Source organism: Lycium barbarum, chromosome 6 (assembly GCF_019175385.1).
Source record: "Lycium barbarum isolate Lr01 chromosome 6, ASM1917538v2, whole genome shotgun sequence".
Taxonomy (NCBI): domain Eukaryota; kingdom Viridiplantae; phylum Streptophyta; class Magnoliopsida; order Solanales; family Solanaceae; genus Lycium; species Lycium barbarum.
In genome coordinates, this window is record NC_083342.1 from 105,408,298 (window position 1) to 105,421,484 (window position 13,187).

General features: G+C 38.2%; 1 protein-coding gene across 1 annotated transcript; it reads right to left on the minus strand.

Moving 5' to 3' along the window:
* Positions 1-739: 739 nt before the first annotated feature.
* Positions 740-2,197, minus strand: LOC132644323 (uncharacterized). The gene has a single exon (XM_060360909.1). It carries the CDS (start codon positions 2,195-2,197, stop codon positions 740-742), a length of 1,458 nt encoding a protein of 485 aa, XP_060216892.1.
* Positions 2,198-13,187: the final 10,990 nt, after the last annotated feature.

The window sequence follows — 13,187 nt, forward strand, 5'->3', positions numbered from 1 at the left end:
TTGACATACAAATAGAGAAGGTAGCAAAATGAGTTCAAGTCGTGCTCTTGGTCTCCTCAAAACTTTTTCTCTAAAATTACCTTTATTTCAGAATTTCCAGTTTCTCAGTAAAAACCAAGAGACACATTAGTTCTTGGTTTCTTTATCTTTAATACGGAAAATCATCACCATTTAAAGACATCAACTTGCAATCTCACCCCGTCACCAAGTCATTCAATTCCAAACTCAAGTTGAATGATCACGGTAAGTGTCAAAGAATAACTTACTGAAAACAAGACGGGTCTGGAACTTTCAAGTTTACCATTCCGCTGGCAAAATACAATAGATGACAAAGATAAATGCTTTCTAAAAGAACAAAGTTGTCTGTTAATAACATGTTCCAGCTGCCTGCAACCACCTGGGGATACAATTCATTCACCAGACTTACAACACTGGGCAAATTTAAATTAAAAACTGCTGATGCAAACGAAAAGTGTTCAGTCCCGATGCCAGAGATTTATAATGATACCCTCCGTGAACCCAGGTGAAAACACCATTCGCAGGAGTATAACAGAAGACAAAGAATCCGTCATGTCTACAGATCATCTAATCCTTTTCTTTTTCTTAGAAGGAAATTAATAAGAGCCTTTACAAAACACTTAGGGACTACCCTACCATATTAAGTTCTTTGATCGTCTTGGGTGTATAAACCCACTACAAAGGGGGAGGGGGTACCATAATACATAACTTCTTCCAAAAACTACAGATTCATGCACGCCAGCTTTGTTCGAACCTCAGCAGACTCTCCATTAGCAGCACAGATGCCTTTCAGCTCCCCAGACTTCAGAGATATCATTGCATTCTCAGACATCCTGATCTTTTCTCTAGTTCCAGGGGGAACTGCAGGAGAAACATGTTCCCTAGGTTCAGAATTTGCAGCCCTGTTTTCTCGCATAACCCTTTCAGGGTACCAAATATCATCTGGATTGACGGGTAAAGAAGCAGGATCAAGTTCAAAGGATCCTGCAGGTACACCCTCTCCTTCAGTTCCAGTCATTTTGAAAGAAGGAATTCGATGAGAGAACTTGTAAAGTTCATTTGGCTTTACAAAGAACGTACCAACTTCAGTCAGCCTTGTTCGCTTGAAAAGGCTAACAAATCTGGTCATTTTATCTAAGTAACCAACTTGGACACCAACATCCACTACATAATCAGAAAGAATCTCCACAATTTCATACTTGTACTTCCTATGATTATCTGGATCAGAGCCCCAACTAATATACCAATCTTTGAAAAGGGCCCACGTTTCTGCTTTCCTAGGATATACAATAAACAGACCTCTCTTGCCCATTTCGCACTGCACTTGATGAGAAAATGTAAGTCGATCAGAAGTGAATTCTGCACTCCCACGTCTAAATTTCCCACAGCCAACAGGCAACTCTGCCGTGACCCAAGCTCTGCCCCTTTGATCTTCCGGATGAGCCTCAAGCCAAGTGAACATCACCTTAAATTCAGGACTGTATACCTTCCTAATGTGGGCATAGAATCTTGGCATACTATCAGCTGCATCATAGCAAGCCCAGATCTGATCAATTGCAAAGCAATTTTGTGCTTTAAGCTTGTCAAAATCACTAAATTCAGGATCAGGATAATCATCCACCTCCGGAAGCTTACTATCAGGAGCTGTATCTGGTTCGGAATCAGAATGAACAATAAGTTCAACTTTTTCTGTGCCACCTGAGGGCGGTCTAGAAACCTGTTCCTTAACTGTCCCAATCTTGGAATTGTTGTTTTGCACATCGCCTTCAGGAAAGCCCACTCCATTTTGATTTAATCTTTCCCCGGAATTACTGCATGGCATAGTTACATCGGTTCGATGTTGATCATCACCACCAACAGCTTCTTTCTGCTGAGGTTTGCTGTATCCAGCTGACTGGTTAAACCGTGCCTTCTTCAGAGGGCTTGCCAGATCATTCTCATCACCACTCACACCATCACTGTATGAAATAATCTGCCTACGCCGAGATGATCTCCTAGCACCATAGCTATCAACTCCATTTCCTTGTCCAGCAGGTGGACCGTTTTTATTCTCAATGTCCACATCTTCTGTATCAACACTGGTTGATCTATCATCACTCTCACTCGATTCAACTGTCTGTTTCCCACTCCTTTTCCTGCTTTTGCGATCCACCTTTGGCCTTGCAGGTCCTTCTCTCATACCTCTCTTTAGCTTTTCATGCTTTTCATCTTTTTTTTTTGGTCCTTATATTCTCGAACACTGGAGCAGTCTTTCCTCTGCATTTCTCTGGTTCAGGCCCTGCTGTTCTGCTGCTAAAACCTGGTTGGTATCCCATTTGGCTGGGTGGAAACCCAGCACTGCCTGCAGTCATTTTCGAGGTTCCTTGGTTAGGAAGCTCTTTCTGCTCAGAAGGCTGGTTGAGATTAGATTTAAAGGGCACATCCTGAACCTTAGCAGACGCTCCATCAGTAGCATGAATGTCATTCAAGACCTCAAGACGTCCGAGATATCATCGCATCCTCAGATGTATCTCTCGTTCCAGGGGGAACTGCTGACAAAACGTTTTCTACAGGTTCATACTTTGCAGTCCTGCTGTCTTCCTTAACCTTCCCAGGGTACCAAATATCATCCGTATTGAGGGGACGAGCACAAAGATCAAGTTCAAATGATCCTGCAGGTACACCCTCTCCTTCAGTCCCGCTCATCATGAAAGAGGGAATTTGATGAGAGAACTTGTAAAGTTATTTTGGCTTTATAAAGAACGAACCAACTACATCGCCGGAAAAGGCTAACAAATCCAGTCACTTTTTCTAAGTAACCAACTCTGACGCCAACTTTCTTAACATAATCAGAAAGAATCTCCACGACTTCATACTTGTATTCCCTGTGATTCTTTGGATCCAAGCTCCAACAAATATCCCGATCTTTAAAGATTCCCCACGTTTCCCCTTTCCTAGGATATAAAATGTACCTACCACTTGTTCCCTTTTCGCACTGCACTTGATGAGAAAACATAGGTTGATCAATAATATAATCAATACTCCCACGAATAAATATCCCACAGCCAACAGGCAAGCCTGCCTAGACCCAAGCATGCTCCCTTTGGTCTTCTTTCTGATGAGGCACAAGCCATCTGAGCTTTATCTTAAATTCAGGACCAGATACCTTCCTAATGTGGGCATAGTATCTTGGCATAAAATCAAGCTTATCATAGACAGCCCAGAACTGATCAACTGCAAAGCAATTTTCAGCTTTATGCTTGTCAAAATCACTGAATTCAGGATCAGGATAATACAGCGGTGGAGGATTATTATCAGGAATTACATCTGATTCGGAATCAGAATCAATAATAAGTACAACGTTTTGTTCACCACCTGATGGCGGTCTGGAATTACTGCACGACCTAGTTACACAAGCAAGCTTTTGATCATCACCACTAACAGCTTCTTTCTGCTGAGGTTCACTGTCTCCAGCTGACTGGATACACCATGCCTTCTTCAAAGGGCTTGCCAAATCATTCTCATCATTACCTGCAGCAGTTGTATCTCCTTCTGAATCAGAAACAACAATAAGTTCAATATTTTCCGCACCACCTGATGGCGGTATAGAAGTAGTCTCCTCCTCCAAACTTGACGCATAAACATGAGCATAACCATCATTAAATTGTAACAGAGTATCGACACCTTCTTGACCCCTCAGCCGTATCAACTCGGACCTATCAAACTTCACTGTGAACTGCAAGATCTTGTGTGAAGGATCAATGCCTAATCGGTCAAAAACTGCATTCACAAAATCATTGTACTTTATGCCCGTCTTTGCAATAACCTGATTCGTAATACCTCCCACATACAAAGTGGATCCATCTTGAAGTAGTTTATTCTTCCGGCCCCAGTGACAGAAACAAAGAAGCGTTTTATCTTCAGTTCCCATCATGAAGTAGTGTATATGAAACACAGAGGTTCAAACAGTAGCAATCTTCAAAACCTTTCTTCTTCTTTTTCCTGAGAAGGGTAACAAATTTTAAAACTAAAAACCTGATCAAGAAAAGAAATAATTTAAAGGGAATTACTTATCAAGGATGAGCATTAACCAATCATCTCCAAATAACAGATTGAAAGCATTATTCCCTTAAAAGTAAATACATCTCAAGCTTCATAATCTTGGAACAAAACAAAATTCTATATAAAGGATAGGAATCTAAATACCAAACTATCAACAAATTTTTTGGCTGTAGGAAGAAAAGCAATGTTTAAATGTGAGTCGGCAAAAAAAAGTAACCCATCTATGCAGGTTATTTCAAGCAGAGTAGTCCCTGATCACTGTTACGTAAAACTAACATATGACGACCTTATAAGATATCGGATTTCATCTATGTCAACACAGAATCCCCAGTAAATCAGACAGTTGCAAACTTTAACCAAGACTCAGAAAATTTCAAAATGGGTTCAGAGAAAACTCTATGCAAAAAATTTCATGAGACTATTAGTTATCAAAATATTTTGCAGTGAAACTTGAAATTAGCAAAGAAGGAAAGCACACTAAGTAATAAAATCTCATATAATACAAAAGGATGAAAAGGTTATCCCCAAGAAAGCAAAGTATCAAACTTCAACTAAAGAATAAGTTTATCACACGACAAATTTCACGGGGAATTAGTTATTTTTGTTTGTTAACATTGAAATGGCAAAGAAGACAGGCATATTATACCATTCATCAAATGCAAAAGGATCAAATAGAAACCTCCAGCAAAGAAAAAAAGTTTCAAACTTGAAGCAAGGATCACAATCTTTCTAAGTACAGTTCAAACAACTTTTCCCCACAAAATTTGCAAGAGAAAAAAGCTGGGTTTGAGTAACAAGGTTCACCCACTTCACATTCTAACTCAATGCTTCAAAAACATCTCATTATACTAGTTTATATAATTGTGAGTAGAGAATGGAACAAGGGAAAAAAAAATTACCTTGAAGTTGCAGATGCTTAAATTTTTAACAAGGAGGCTTTTCTACCATGCTTAAATCTTTATGTGATGTTTGTCCCTTGATATCTTCTAGCACAAGAGTTGAATCGTCTCTTATTTTGTTCTATCGTGCTTTTCATTGGTTTAAAAGAGGCGGTCACATTAACTGCTGTATTAGATTTAGTCGACTGCTTAATCCTTTTCAGCCTTGTTAAACGTAATAGCCTCAATTGCATTAATTAACAGTTAGAATTACATTATCAATTTCTTGAAAAAAGGTAATCCATTGTTCCATGCGGAAGACAGACTAATGTAAACATAGGACAAAAGTATCGAGTTCTTTTATCTTCTTATTTTCGTTATACATGTGATTTACTCCCTCCGTTCACTTTTACTTGTCCACTATACTAAAAATGATTTTTTACTTTTACTTGTCCACTTTAGCATATCAAGAAAAGACAAACTTTTTTTTTGTTTTACCCTTAACATTAATTACTCATTTTCAAATTATTTTTCAAGTCCAATGAGACTATACACCAATTAATATGGGTATTATGATAAAATATATACTTTATTTATTAATTCTTAAGGGCATGTAAAGTCAAAAATTGATAAATAAAAGTGAACGGAGAAAGTAATTAGTACTGCCAAACTGGCTTGTCGCCTCGCAGTTTGTTTGTGCACAGAGACTTGGTCCTCATTTTACAGAGATGAAATATCTTTTTGAGTTGGGATAGGGAAGGCGGGGAGAAAAACACCAAAATGATCTTTCGTAAGGCCACGGTAGCTGCTATATTAAATTTAGACAAAGTTGACCGTTTTATCCTTTTTAACTTTGTTATACAACACTCTAGGATTATTATGATATCAGAATATGGAGAGGAGTGGGAGTTTAAAAGTTAGTTGGAGTTCAGGAAATTAGCTAGCCACGTCAGCTGGGTAGCTAGTTGACAGCTTCGAAGTTGTTAGAGTCGGTTAGTTAGCTATCAATTGTGCGGATTAGTTAGAAGATATTTCCATTGTATTCATTTCATATAAAGCATTGAGTTGTAAGGATTGACGGCATAAATATATAAATAACCATTTCTTTTCTCGTAATCTCTCTCTTCTCTCTTCTACCCTAAATTATTTCATGTTCTATTGAGCTGTCTTCTCGAACTGTTAAGTTCCTGAATCAGCAACGCAAACCTCGAATTCTCTCTGAATTCCTGCATGAGCAACATATTATCAGGAATTATATCTGGTTCTGAATCAGAAATTGTATATGATTCTGAATCAGAGTCAATAATAAGCTCAACTTTTTTTTCCACCACCTGATGGCGGCATAGAAACCTGTTCGTTAACTGTCCCAACCTTGGAAATGTTTTTTTGCACAACCCCTTCAGGAAGGCCCACACCATTTTGATTTAATCGTCTCGTCTCGTCCCGTTAGACAGCCTTAATGTTAATTACAACACCAGCATTTATTGTACATGAAAGAACCAGTGCTTCCAAGAAGAAGAAGAAAAAAATAGAAATGTTGGGTGTGTACGGATTTCTCACGTTCGATTGGTCAAAATTTTTGATAAATATTTTCTTTAGGAAAGCAAGTCCCACAACAAACTCACCCCAACGTTCCATATTAATTGCCTCCTCCCCACTCTCAAACTCACCCCCACCCCCCACCGTTTTAACTCCACCCCAACAGAGGATGAAAGGGTCGAATCTCGAGATAGACAATATAGGCTACCTTTTCCTTTAAATGTTCTATGCTTTCAGTCCTCGACACCTTGGACAGAAGGCTTCATCAGCCTCATCGGCTAACCTAGTGAGCTCATCCTGGATCATTCTCTTCACAGATGACTTTCTTGGTGTAAGATCTGTATCATGGTCTATAAAGAGAGCAATTCCTTCTTTGTTATTTTTTTGGGATAATGGTCAGTGACGGAGCCAGGATTTCTGCCGAGGGGATTCAAAATATAAAAAAGTAAACATACGAAGAAGCCTAAGGGGGTTCAACATCTACTATATATACAAAAAAATAATTTTAACCTTTTAAAAACAGTATTTTTTTCCGCCGAGGGAGTTCGGATGAACACCCTCGGCATAGTGTAGCCGCCACTGATAATGGTGGTGTCTTGCCAACTTCCGTGCAACTCTGCCCACCAAAGCTAAGGTAGAAGGAAAAACAATTACTCCCTCCGTCCCAATTTATGTGACACTATTTGACTAGGCACGAAGTTTAAAAACGAAAGGAAGACTTTTGAAATTTGTGATCTAAAACAATACTTAGATATTTGTGTAGCCGTAAATCATCTAATAAAGTCAAATTGTTTCTAAATATAGAAATGTGATATTTTTTTTGAGACAAACTAAAAGAAAAATTTATCACATAAATTGGGACTGAGAAAGTACTTTTTAAATTGGCAAGGAACATCTAACAGGGAAGCTTATAATCGAGATCTCCTAATAAGGGAAGTAACAGAAAAGCGATAAAATCACCGAACTTATGGACCCCACTACTTAAAAAAATATTTCCTCACCGGGTTAAAGTCAATTTCTTTTAAAGTTTCACAAACTGCACTTCTGAGTTCATCATCACTTGGACTCAATTTATCTACTTTGTTATGGCCCTTTCCATTCAGAACTTTTCTCCCTGCACAATCAGTAAAGCTAATTAAGAAATGGACATCACCACCAACCTAGTTACACCAGAAAACTTTTGATCATCACCACCAATAGTTTCTTCTGCTGAGATTCACTCTCTCCAGCTGACCGGTGAGCCATTGCTTCCTTCAGAGGGTTACTATCTCCAGCTGACGGGATACACCCTGCCTTCTTCAGAGGGCTTGCCAAATCATTCTCATCATCATACATAGGAGTAGTATCTGGTTCTGAATCAGAAATAATAAGTTCAACTTTTTCCGCACCACCTGATGGCGGTGTAGAACTAGGCTCCTCCTCCAAACTTGCTGCATAAAAATGAGCATAACCATCATTAAATTGTAACAGAACATCAACACCTTCTTGATCCCTCAGCCGTATCAGTTTGGACCTATCAAACTTCACTGTAAAATGCAAGATCTTATCTGAAGGATCAATGCCTAATCGGTCAAAAACTGCCTTCACAAAATCGTTGTACTTTGTGCCTGTCTTCACAATAACCTGATCAGTAATACCTCCTCCACACGAAATGGATCCATCTGGTAGCACCTTATTCGTCCTGCCCCAGTGACAGAAACAAAGCAGCGTTTTATCTTCAGTTCCCATCATGAAGTAATGCACATGAACACGGAGATTCAAACAGTAACAATCTTCAAAACCTGATCAAGAAATAGAATAAATCTAAAGGGAGTTACTCATCAAGGCTGAATGTACTAAAATAATAATCCATAAGAAAGGACACAAAACCATGAGCACTAACCAAGCATCTTCAAATACAAGATTAAAGGCATTTTTTCCTCAAGTAAATACATCTCAAACTTCATGATCTTGGAACAAAACCAAATTCTAAATAAAGGATAGGAATCTAAAACAAGCCGGTCAACAAAAAATTTTGGCTCTAGGAAGAAAAGCATCTAAATGTGGGTCAAGTGGAAACCAAAAAAAAAAAAAGTAACCCGCCTGTAGACAATAAAATTCACGTCGAGAAAATAATAATCAAAACAGGAAAATATCGCAGCAATCGTAGTATTTGATTTCAAATATGAGTGCTACAATCTCTATGAATCCTCTGATTCGTCTTTTCAATAATAAATTCAAGAGTTTTTGAGCTTGATCTTGAACTTAATGGGTTTGATCTTGATTTGTACTTAAATTCAAGGGCTTTTGAGCTTGATCTTGAATCTAGTGGTCTTGATCTTGAACTTATGCTTGGATTCAAGGGCTTGAAGCTTGATCTTGAATCTTCGTCTTGATCTCTAGAACTTTTAGAGAAATACTTGAGTGCTTGAATGTTTTTAGCTTGTAGAGAAATCTGCAGTCTTTGATCCACGAGCTCTCTCTAGCTTCTTGTTAGAACTTTTGATCCCTTTTCTGGATTATGAGGCCCCTATTTATAGTTGTAGGATGTAGGAGTTGTGAGAAGGACGAACTCCTTTCGACCAATCAAATTGAAGCTAACATGGCGATATTTAATTGTTCGGAACATCACTTGTACACATGGTGCATTTCCATTGGCCTTTGATTTGACTAGGCATGCTGTGTCATTTTTGACCCGTTGCATGATCCTATTGGCTCTTTCATTTAACGTGGCATGCCACATCATCTGACACGTGACACTAATTTGGGCCTCCAGGAAGATGACATCTTGGGCTTAGCAAAGTGGGTTCATTATTTATAGCCCAACAAAATTGGATCATTAATCAAATCCATATTTATTGGACTTAAATAATTAAGTTAATTAAGTCAATCATATTAGCCCATAATATTTATTTGGACTAATATATCTTGAATTTAATATAATCCAAATTTCTTGTGGATTTAAATTTAATAAAATATCATTGTCCACAGCCTAAACAGGATATTCTCTGATCCCCGTCATATCATCATAAAACATAAAATAAACAACAACAACATACCCGGTGTTATCCCACAAGTGGGATCTAAGGAGGGTAGGATGTAGGCAGACTTTACCTCTACCTTTGTTGTTACACCCCGTACCTTTAACGAAAGTTTTGACCACGATCCTAGACTTAGAAAATCAGATAAAGAATGTGGGAATTGAATTTTTCCTGTTCAGTAGTGATATGGTGGTTTACACCCATGAACAGTGGTCGTATTTCAATTTACGACCATGAACAGTGCCCGTAAACTGAAACCAAGAATTTCTGAACATTCTGGAATTTGACATTTTGAGGTCATATGGTTAAATACGGACCGTATTTCACTTTACGGCCCGTATTTCAAACCTTATTTGGAATTTGGGAAAACTTCCTTGATGAAAGTTGTAGAGCATTGAAATACCTTTCCAACGGTATCTTACGGGGGTCAAACAGACATCTGTGCAAAGGGTTATGACCATTTTACTGAAGCGATGCAGTGCAGTCCATAGGGCAGAATACGGACCGTAAAGTCAGTTTACGACCCGTAAACTGAAAATACGGCCAGCACAGTGCTGGACGTAAACTGCATTTTCCAGAACAATATATATTCGTCCATATCAGTTCAAGTCATTAATTTTTATTCCCTCAAACCCTAGAACGACCTCCTACTCTCCTCCAACATCAAGAACACCAAGGTAAGTCTATTCTAATTATTCCAACTCAATTCTAACATATATCCTTGTAATCTAAACAAGAAATCATCATTTCTAATCTAGGGTTTTCAAGAAAACCCATCTCAAGATTCAAGAATCAAGATTTAGGAAATCTTCTTCAAAACTCAAGTCTTTAATTCAAGTTTTGGAACAATTAAGGTATGTAGAACTTCCATCCACATGAAGAAATCTCTATGTTCTTCCCCATGCTTCATTTCCTTGATATCTATGAAGTTCATGTCATACCCCATTTTAACCGGGTTAAAGTAGAGGTACAACATATTGGAGATTCCTATTTTTTGTTTATTTGTTTTAAGGAGTCGCCACCTAATTATTTATGGTGAATTAGGACACCTAAAGTTTAAAGTTATGTTTAAATTTAGCTCTGTTTAAGGTCTGCGAAACTTAAAATTCTAGGTAAGGGTTCAATTAGTCTAAAGGGAAGGTATTAGGCATCCTTTAAGACCCATTAACAATGGTTAACCGACCGGACTTATAATTTGTTAGGCTTAAGTGTAAATATAGTATTTTAAATATTTTAAGAAAATATCTTGAAAGTATTGCTAAGGCCTTAAATAGTAATGTTATTCACAAAATAAGATTTGTAGAAAATAGGATGATTTGCCTTTGAATAATAGCCTTTTAAACGATAATTTGACAAAAGTGATCTTTAAGTAAAAACGATATTATATGAATATGATGGTATAGAAATGCCTGGACTTATGTTCTTAAATTTGATGAAAAAGGCCATGAATTTCTTTTTATTTATTTTTTTCGGCTAAAATATGTATAATTGGGTAAATCTTAAAAATGTTTATAAAATACAATTGGTTTCATATTTTGTGTGTTAGTGACATTTTGAAATTCCTAAGATGGTAATAATGAGAAATGATTCCTTTAACCCAAAAATATATAGGCATACTATTTGAAAATCAATTATTCAAATAAATATTATAGATACCATAAATAGTTTAGAAAATAGAAGTGAATGTGATTTGTGGAATCAACTACCCATTACTAAACTAAAGCCCTTAATGTCACTAAAGTTTACCTAAATTAACAAACAAGAAAAATATTAGTCATACAATACACATTAAATGCATACAAAAATAAAAATAGAGGAGTAGGTATGATGTAAATGGGCTCAGCCCATTTTCCAAAGAAAACTGATGTGGTCTGTTGCGACTGTTCACTGTTGGGCTTCGACCCAGATTTTCTTTTTTGTATTGCTGCGGACAAATCTGGATAGAGGGAGGAGTGATGTTTCGTTGGGCCTTGGCCCAACACCGAATGTGGGAGAAGACGACGAGTCACCCGGACTCATATACGAGATGTCATGCAAAAATAAAAATAAAAGAAAAAGATTAGTACCTGCTCGACGAATAAGATTAACCATGTAAAATATAAGTTCAAAACAAATCAGTAGATTATGTACATGTTTTATAAAGAAAGTATCATGACTTAAAAGCTTTGAACAAAGATCTAAATACTTCTACCCTATGAAAATATATAAATCGGTACAGTAACACATAGAAATATGACCCGAGACAGTAACATTTTCATTAAACCTTGGCTCGGCTTATGCCCTTGGACGTTCATGACTACAGCGGCATCTTCCTTCTTCTTTTTAACCCCGCCGATAGAACCAGATTGAATAGCTTTGTTTATTGCTTGCAAAGCAATAAGATCCTGAATTTTTCCTGATTTGATTCCTTCTTCCAAGGCTACTTCTATTCGGACAACTTCTGTGAATTTTTGCCCCATCATGCCTATCATTTTCTCATAAAATACGCCAGCCTGGCATTCAATGAAGGTAGCAGTCATTTCTCTATCATTCATCAGAGGTTGAACCCTGGCTGCTTCTGACCTCCAGCGCAATGCATACTCGCGAAACGTCTCAGTTGACTTCTTGGTCAACTTAGTCATGTAGACTCTATCTGGCGTGATATCGGTGTTAAAACTGAATCTGTCCATAAAGTCTTGCGCCATGTCACTCCAACCACGCCATTTACGGACGTCTTGTTGTGTATACCAAGTAAGAGCTTCACCAGATAAGCTTCTTATGAAGAGCTTCATCCTTATGTTCTGGTCTCTACCTACTCCAACCAGTTTATCACAATAGGCCCTTAAATGCGTATGAGGGTCGCCTGTCCCATTAAATGTATCAAATTTCGGCGGCTTGTATCCTGCGGGAAAATCGACGTCAGGATGAACACAGAGATCCTCGTATTCTACACTCTTAGTTCCCCTAGCAACTTGAAGGTTTATCATCGCTTCTTTGAGACTGTGGATCTCTTTTAGCAATATGTTGTCTGCCCCTGCTTTTGCATCCTTTTCCATTTCCTCGTATTGATCTACCTCGGGTTGGAACCTGACCGTTACTGGGTTGGTAAAGGCTTGTGTTTCCGCTGCATATACCGGAGGCACATACTGTGTATTTGGAGGGACAAAATGTGCCCCTTGTATATGCTGGGTTGGGTAAGTCTGGACAGTGGGAGTGTTTTGGACTGGAGGTGGTGTGTTATAAGTGGTGTTTGTAGGTGGTTGATTTGGTGGGTTTAGAGGAGTAGTTGTAGGTGGTGGATTAATGTTGGTGGGCAAAGGAACATAGGGAGTGTGAACTAGCGATTGACTTGGTGGGTTGACGAGTGGTGGATTAGGAGTAGCATAGGTAGTGTAGGTGGGTGGTTGACTCTGTGGAGGGGTATAGACGAATGATGGATTTGGTGGGTTTGCAGGGGTGATCGGAGGTAAGTTGTTGTTGGTAGGTGCATTGTTTTGTGGAGGAAAGTGTTCAGGAACTGGAGATTCGAGTGATAGGAAACGAGGTGGGTTTGGTGCAGTATTTCTAGGTTCAGGGGGTGGACTTTGGAGTGTGATGGATAAATTGGTCAAGTCCCTAACCCGATTTAGTTTTCCACGTAGATTCTCAATTTCTTGAGTCAGGCGGGCGATATGTTCATCATGTTGAATATTAGTTCTGTGTTCGAAAGTCT